General features: G+C 42.8%; 1 protein-coding gene across 1 annotated transcript; it reads right to left on the bottom strand.

Annotated features, from left to right (window-relative positions):
- Positions 1-415: 415 nt before the first annotated feature.
- LOC111389676 (receptor-like protein kinase ANXUR1) lies at positions 416-2,728 on the bottom strand. Its single transcript, XM_023014615.1, has one exon. It carries the CDS (start codon positions 2,711-2,713, stop codon positions 416-418), a length of 2,298 nt encoding a protein of 765 aa, XP_022870383.1. The 5' UTR covers positions 2,714-2,728.
- Positions 2,729-9,220: the final 6,492 nt, after the last annotated feature.

The raw sequence follows: 9,220 nt of genomic DNA, 5'->3' as shown, positions 1-9,220 counted from the left end.
TGAGCACTTATTGAAGTCAAAGATTTGTTGCATTTATGAGCACTTAAATTGGCAACCTAAATTTGTCCCATTGAAGTCACGAATTTGAATTGCTAAACAACGCGCCTTTTTTTTATCCCTTATCATGTGTTCATAATTGAACATCAGACAACTGAAAGATTTCTCATGAAAGACATTCCTAATGTTAGCAAATGAAATATATTGAAATGGTAACTTGGATGTTTGGAATTGGAGTAATATCCCTAAAATAAAAATATTTATATTTCCAGTTCCTAGGAATCAATTTTTTGCCATCAAATGTTAGATCACTGGTAATTTCTTAGCAGAACTTAATGTGTGAAGTAGAAAAGAAAATGATAACCATAATATAGGAAGTGAAAACAAAAAAGCAGCTTACAGAACTATAGAAAGAGTATTATCTCCTTGCACCATGTTCCTCTGATTCTTCATAAATTTCACCCTCCTCTTGTATGCTCAACAAGGTTGCATGCATATAGTAAGCATAATTGAAATCGGTTTCTTGTTTACTCACCGCCATTGCCCCGTCTGAATCAAGCTGCAACTGGAGAGAATACTCTAGATGCCGAAGAACTGATCCCATTGAAGGGCGATCGATACTACAATCAAACAAGCATTTGCCTGCAGTTTCTGTAAAGTGCTTCAAGCAATCACTTGTAATCTGCCCTTTAATACGCGGATCAATTATTTCTTCAAGTGTCTTCCTCCTAATGTTTATGAGTGCCCAGTCTGCTAAACTCACTTGGTCTTTCGGAAGAGTGGGAATAATTGCTGGTCTTCCACATAAAACTTCAAAAAGTACAACTCCAAAAGAATATACATCAGATTTTTCTGTCAACCGCTGTCTGCGGAAATACTCAGGATCTAAGTACCCAAAACTTCCTTTGACCATTGTACTAACATGGGTTTGATCGAGAGAAGGGCCAGTTTTAGATAGGCCAAAGTCGGAAACTTTTGCAACCCACCTTTCGTCCAACAGAATGTTCGTAGTTTTAACATCCCTATGGATGATAGTGTACTTTGCACCTGTGTGAAGATAGTGAAGGCCCCTGGCTGCACCTATGCATATATCCAGTCTTTGTTTCCAACACAGAGGAGGCTTATCCTTGTTGTATAAATGCTCCCTCAATGTCCCGTTAGCCATGTAGTCGTACACTAAAATCATTTCATCATTTTCTTCACAAGCCCCAATTAGAGAGACTAAATGGCGGTGTCTTAGCTTTGAAAGTAAATCAATTTCAGTTTCGAATTCATGAACACCTTGTTCAGAAGATGGATTTGCTCTCTTAATGGCGACTGCAGCACTTCCATCTATATAGCCTCTATATACCTTACCAAATCCTCCTACTCCAATAACATTAGTTTCGTTAAAATTGTCGGTTCCTAGTTTTATCTCAGCTAACGTGAAGTGCCTGCAAAGGTGTCCACCCATACTAGATATCCGGCTGCTTCCAATAGTCTTACTTGAGGTTCTAGTACCGAAAGATAGAGAGTAGCGGTAGATTGATGGCCAACGGCTGGTGCTTGAACCTCCTAAATCGACCCTTCTTTTCCTGCAGATGAGAGGCATAATGAAACCAAACATGAGACCAAATCCAGCAATTACTCCTAGAACTGAACCTATTATTATGCCATGATTCTTGGACTTTGATTGGGAAAATGGCTGCCTCTGCGTTGACATGGTCTCAAGTTTCAGAGGCAATGGCATCGGATTGGGGCCTGCTAGATTCTGCATTATGTCGTTTAACTTAAATATTTCTAATCCATTTAGTATTGCATCATAAAATTCAGGTTTAGATGTCACATTAGGATGCAAAGCCACCCATAATCGATCATCGCCACTTTCACCATTAATGTGTATTGCGTAATCCTTGTGGACCGGCACACCTTTTCCTTCACCCCAAGCGATAACATCTGCTTCTGGAAATGCTGTCTGGTTGTTAATGAAAATTGCAAATACCCTCTGATTTACCTTCGAGAGTTGATACTCGCAAAAATGTAATCTCACAAGATAAGTAAAATTTACATCGATTTGGAACTCCCAGGTGAGATTATAATTTATGTTAACCGTCGAATTAGGCCCCATGCTTCGTGCTGTGCTATAAACATCGAGAGGAGCAATATACTTTTCGACATCAGAAGAATGTGCAATTCTTACATTCTTATCAGCCTCTGAGGTGACACCCATGGCTGCACCGTATATATAAGGGGCATCATCATACCATGTTCGGCCATAACCCGAGTCATTACTTGGTGGAATATGGTTACCACCAATATTCAGTCTAAACATTGTCTGCATAGTACAAGATTCTGTTTCCATTTGCTGGTCTGAAAATCCAACCATAGGTGCGGGTTGGAAAATTTCCGGAACTGGAATAATCTCAATGCCATTGACAAAAGCAAAAGAGTCATTATGTGTGGATGACGGTGTGAAGGTGAGATTGAGGGTACCTGATTTTATGGGTATCATAGCGAATTCTCTGATTATATAAGCCTGTGTAAGTGCTTCAACAGTAATGGATGCGCTGAAATTGTCAAGAAGAGTGAAACCACCAGCAGTTACTGAGAAAAAGGCTTTTGAGGAATCGAAGACAACATAAGATGATGGGTAAAAATGAAGTCTTATCCAGTATCGGAACATCGGAGAAACAAAAAATTTATACATGGATTCAGATTTGAAAAACCTAGCAGTCATGTATGGAATAGTAGAAGGCAGTGCAGGATCTTGAGACTGAGCAATGGCGGATGCTGAGTTCTCCGAAGAGATGAGATATTTGGTATCTGGAATCCATTTCCTGCCATTTTCTTCGGTGGCATCACTTGAAGCACCACAGGCCAATACAAAGGATTGAGCATTTGAAGCAGAATTATTAGTATTGTCTTGTGAATGAACTCTGTTTACAATACAAGAATATATAATGGCCCAAAAGAAGACGGTAATGATATTACACTCCATAGCCTGATACAAGTGTCCTTTTGAGGGATTAAACAGAAAGCCAGCCCTGTAAAAATAAAAAAAGAACTAACTGAAAGTAACGCACCATATTAAATGATGCTGATATTTGGGCATTGATTGAGCAATTACTCCTCTTGCCGTTAAATTGAATTCCTACCAGAGGGGGAATTGGACCGACCAAAATAAACCAAGAATTTCATTTCTTAATTCTCATTGACAAATGAAGCCATTTGATTTTATGATGAGAAAAAAGTCACCCTGACATTATTTATGTTCAGAATTATTTCCCCTTTCTATCATCGCCTCCAAATGATTTCATCAATTATTAGTACTCAGGACTAAAGGCTATAATTTCCGTTGTAAATTGAAACCAGACCATTTTTAGGGATTTAGTTTGGCCACTCTCAGCCCATAACGTTGCTGCAAAATATTGAACTACGATTTGGTAGGGTGCACCAGGCCCAAGCAGCAGTGCAACACCAGGGCCATGCCTGAGAGCCCCAATAGCAAGCTACTGGAATGGGCTCTGCCCCTTAAAAAATTAATTTAATATCTTGTGAGCCAATGGCCCACATATCAGATATTAAACTGATAAGAATAGATACTGTTACGTCCCTCACCAAACCATTTCCGCACATCAGATCCACTCCTCTACGAGGCACCACGTGTCCCTACGAAGTGGTTTCGAAGCGATGTCAACCTCGGTCGAACTCCAACTTGACGCACTACAAGGCACATACATCACTCCCTAAATCTACTGAAGCGACCGAAGTGTCCCCCTGAAACCGAAGCGTTGAGCACTTCGAGGTGCTTCCTTAACAGATCCCTCCGTCACCAGTTTCAGAATATTTGGGTCAGGATCCTCTATCCCCATGGATTAATTGATGTGACATATCTATAGATCTAGTTGATGTGACATATCAACTTTATGTCAATTCAACTCAGGAGAATTAATTATCCGCCTACTCAATACGCGGTTGATTGATGCCTACGAGTAGACATCTCACATCGTCAGATGCATACACGTGTTCCACACCCAAAGGTTTGGCTAGAGACAAAGGTAATGAAACTCATATTAGACTTAGCTCTCCACACTTAGAAATATTTATTCTCCTCTCCACTCTCTTGCACAATTTGAGCACAGTTCCGATTACCGATCACCGACTTGACCGTCAGAATATGCCGTCGCCACCATCCCCATTGGTTCCAGCAATGTGCTTCTGACCGTTTGTTATTGTGCGCAGGGAAGATTACGTGGGGTGGTTATCGGTTGGCCATGTAGAGGTTCCATTTCGCGAGGTCAACAAATTGGCCCCGCCCATGGGAATATTTCTGTCCAAGAGTTTTCCATTTACCATTAGAAAAGCCATCGGAAAACCATCGACTTACCCTGAAAAGGACGTTCTTGAAAAAAGATTAAGTCAACCTACAATCCAAGTTCCTAACACCCTTGAAAAAGGAGAGAAGTAAATAAGTTACAATAATGAGGAAGCAAATCTCAAACTTAGGGGCGCCTCTAAAGAAGAGGTACTCCGAACAAACATCAAGCACCGGAGACCCCATCACTGGCGTCGTCGGGTGATAGAACAACAGCACTCACTGAAAGAATAGCTAAGATAGTTGCAGGCATGAGAGACATTGTGGTTTAGAATATAGGCGGGAGAGGAGAAACCAAGTGTACTAGGGCAGTCGAGGAGGGGCACCTCCACCACCCCACAATGCGTCAGAGGGGGAAGGCTTTGAAGGGCCATGTCGCTCTTACGAAATTGATGATGATGATGATGACAACCTCCATTTCTCCAAAGAAATCCGAAACTTCTCAATGCCTGCAAACTTCATGCTTCCTAAAATCCCTAAGTATGAGGGAAATGTAGACCTACAGAAACACCTCACCAAGTACATGACGCAGATGAGCCTCGTTGGCACTAAAATGCAGGGCCTTTCACCTGACACTTACTGGAGCTGTCGAGGTTTTGTACGGCAGGCTACCACCTCTGAGCATTAGAATATGGCCAGATTTGAAGAAAGCATTCCTGAACCAGTACCTCTCACGAAGAGAAGAAGAGACCCCAGTGCAACGTTTACAAGATATGAGGCAAATTCCTGGGGAGACGCTGAAAAGCTATCTCGCCAGGTTTACTGATGAAATCACATACTGCGAACAAGTCACTGACAAAGAGGCTCTTTCAGCCTTGAAAAAAGGTCTTAACATGAATACTTTGTTCTGGAGAGATGTGCGTAGCAAAAATCCAGCCACTTATGACGAACTGGTAGAGATGATGAGAGTGGGGATTGTCAATGAAAAAATGATTAACCATCGAAACCGTATGGCTTAGGGACTCTCCCCGCCTCAGAGGCAGGTAGGTCGACGACCGGCAGCACACCTCATCACCTAGCAACGGACCCAGGTAGGGTACACAGTAGCTCCCACATCCGGATAAGCGTTAGCTTCAGCCAAGCTAAATGCAGTACCGATATTGGCATATGAAAATGCAACTGCCAAAGCAGGACCATCAGGAGGAACAAGCAGCAACCAGCACAAGAAGAAGAAGCTATCAAACAGACCCCTAGAAGGGGCAAAGTTTTTCACATTCTACCAACTTTATGGCCACAACATCAGCGAATGCAGGGATGCTCCTCAATCTTCAAATCGGAGTAACCCACACTCCTTCAGAAGGGATCACTATCATGAGTTCCACCGTAGATCCACCTCTCCCAATAGGGAAGGAGACGACAAAGGGATCAGTCACCTCGAAGGAGAAAAACGAGGGATAGAGGATAACCCACCCTCTGAAGGGCAAACTATCAGGGAGCTTGATATAATTATCGAAGGACCTCACATAGGGGGCAACAACAGGAACATTCAGAGAAACTACACAAGAGAAGCAAATGATTCACCAATGATTACTTACATTGTCAACTAGTCCTAAGAAGCCAACAGGATGGCCACAATAACTTTTTCCTAAGAAGATGCACAAGGTGTTCATCACCGCCATTACGATGTTTTGGTAGTAAGAGCAGTAGTGGTTTGCAACTGGCTCAAACGCATGCTTGTTGATAATGGGAGTTCGGTGAACATTCTGTTCGGATCAACCTTCGACAAAATGCAGATTGAACATGGCTTGATCCCCATGACCGACCCACTATTTAGATTTACTGGCGATAGCATTGTCCCATGAGGGCGAATCACCCTACTTGTTGAGATAGGATCAGCACCTTTGGTAGCTCACTGCTTCATGGAATTCTTGGTGGTAGACCATAGATTAGCCTACCACGAGATACTAGGACAACTTGTCCTAAAGGATCTTTGGGCTGTCACCTCCATCCACTACTTGTGTATGAAGTTCCCAACTGAACATGAGATTACCACAGTTCGAGATGACCAGATGGGCTCAAGAGCATGTTACCTCAACTCTTTGCAAAAATTCGAGCCTCGCACTGTTAATGTGATTATAATTGATCTAGCAGGTGAAGCTGACACAAATATAGAGATGCTTGATGCCCCTGAACAAGGGCATACCGCCGAGTAGAAAGAAGACGTCGACATGATCGAGACCCTTGAAGAAGAGCACCCTTTTAATGAGTTGGATCCTCGAATAATCGAGTCTGAACCAAATGCAACCCCAATGGAAGAACTTGAAACTTTTCCCACCAATCCTTAAGACCCCACGCAGGTCTTGCGAATAGAAAAAATGCTGCATCCTGAAATGAGAGAGAAACTGATGAATTTTCTGAAAAGAAACTTAGATGTCTTTGCTTGGAAGTATGAAGACATGGTGGATATAGACCCAAGGGTCAGTTGACACCATCTTAACATCAATCCCACCTATGCCCCACATCGACAGAAGAGACGAGCCCTCAATCCCGAGTGATATGAGGCACTCAAAGAAGAGGTCGACAATTGAGCCGCACTGACTTCATCAGAGAAGCCATCTATCCGAAGTGGATATCCAACTCAGTCCTTGTGAAGAAGCGGGAAATGGAGGGTATGTGTTGACTTTACCAATTTAAATAAAACATGTCCAAATGACAGTTTCTCCCTCCCAAGGATTGACCAACTTGTGGACTCCACTGCTGGACATAAACGCCTAAGCTTCATGGACGCTTACTTAGGGTATACTCAAATACCCATGTTCTGACCTGATGAAGAGACTGCATCGTTCATCATATACAGAGGATTGTATTGCTACAAGGTGATGCCCTTCGGATTGAAAAATGTCGGCGCTACGTACCAGAGGTTGGTCAACATGATGTTCGCCGACGTCATTGGCAAAAATATGGAGGTCTATGTTAAAGACATGCTGGTGAAAAGCCTCTACGCTAGGGATCATGTAGGTCACCTCAATAATACCTTCAAAACTTTAAGGAAATATAGAATGAAGCTGAACCCATTGAAGTTCACCTTTGGGTTAGTATCGGGACAATTTTTGGGCTACATTGTGGACCAAACATGAATTAAGGCAAACCCACAGAAGATAAAGGCCTTATTAGAGATGAGATCACTGCAGAAGCCAAAATAGGTACAAAGCCTCAATGGACGAATTGTCGCACTTAGTTGCTTCATTTCCAGGGACACTGATAAGAGCCTATCCTTCTTCAAGGTCTTGAAGCAAGGAAAGTCCCAATGGACGGACGAGTGTGAGTTAGCTTTCCAAGCACTGAAGAAGCACTTAGGAGAGGCATCCCTACTATTGAAGCCCAAACCATATGAGCCACTTCTACTATATTTGGCAGTTTCAGATGAAGCATTCAGTGCGGTTCTCGTTAGGAAAGAGGACCACGCCAACTGTCAGTATATTACACCAGCAAAGTGTTACTCCTAGCGAAGACTCGCTATCCAAATATGGAGAAACTTACACTCTCCCTTGTCATGACATCAAGGAAATTGAGACCGTACTTTCAGACCCATTCAATTGAAGTTCTAACTAGCTATCCGCTGAAACAAGTGCTACAGAAGACAGACATTTTGGGTCGATTGCTAAAGTGGGTGATTGAACTCAGTGAGCTCGACTTACTGTTTAAACCCCGAAGTTCCATGAAGGGGTATGTCATCGCAGATTTTGTTGCTGAGTTTACCAAAGTCCCAAAAACGGAGGCAACAATGAAACCACCGAAGCTCCCAACATGGAACCTATTTGTGGATGGATTGTCAGGAGAGACTGGCTTCAAAGCAGTAGTCGTTTTGAAAAACCCAGAGGGCCATAAGCTAAATTGTGTAATCAGGTTTGACTTCAAAGCCTCGAACAAGGCCGTTGAGCATGAGACCCTCTTAGTAGGCCTCAGACTAGCTAAAGAAATGTAATTCAAAAGGCTCTGGCAAGCAGTGATTCACAGATTGTGGTGAGTCAGGTCAACGAAAAATTCGCAACCAAAGACAGTGGCATGGCCGCTTATCTAAAATTAGTGCTGAGCCTCGTCCCCTACTTCAAGTGGTTCAAATTGATTCAAGTCCCACGCTTCAAAAATACATATGCGGATGCCCTGTCCAAGCTAGCCAGCAACAAGGACTCCAAGCTGTTAAAAATTATTCCAATTGAACGTTTACCGAAGCCCTTCATCGTTGTAGATGAAAGGTATTGTGGATCAAAGTGCCCCACTTTGGATGCAACCCATCATAGCCTATCTCAGAGATCAATCAATACCAACCTCGAAGAACGAGGTGAAAAAGTTGAGAAGAAGGGTTGCTCACTTCGTTCTTCAGGATGAGGTGCTTTACAACTACTCCGATGTGTAGGAGGGGAAGAAGTTATATACATACTAAGGGAGATCTACGAGGGAGTCTGTGGTAATCACTCTGGAGGAACAGCTCTAGAACACAAGGTACTTCGACAAAGCTACTTCTAGTCAACACTGAGAAGGAAAAACTTCTCAACACCTCATTACCTCTAAGCAAATGGGCAAGTAGAGGTAGTAAACAAAATGATCAAGCACACCCTAGAAAGGAAACTTGAAGCTTTGAAGGGAGGGTGTGTCGATGAACTTCCCCATGTCCTATGGGCCTTACGCACAACTAGCTGAACTGCAACAGGGGAAACACCCTTTTCCATGACCTACGGAGTCGAGGCCATGAGTCCGGTCGAAGTGGGAGTCCCCTCGCATCGTTGAATATACTTCAATGAAATCAGCAACGACGAAGCCCAGGTGTGCAAACTACACCTCCTTGAAAAAAGGAAGGATTCCTCTCAAGTCAAACTGGTCATATATCAAAGAAATATGACCCGGTATTACAACTCAAAGGTCAGGAAC

The sequence above is a fragment of the Olea europaea genome, unplaced genomic scaffold, assembly GCF_002742605.1.
Source record: "Olea europaea var. sylvestris unplaced genomic scaffold, O_europaea_v1 scaffold608, whole genome shotgun sequence".
NCBI lineage: Eukaryota > Viridiplantae > Streptophyta > Magnoliopsida > Lamiales > Oleaceae > Olea > Olea europaea.
This window is presented reverse-complemented; position numbering and strand designations above follow the sequence as displayed.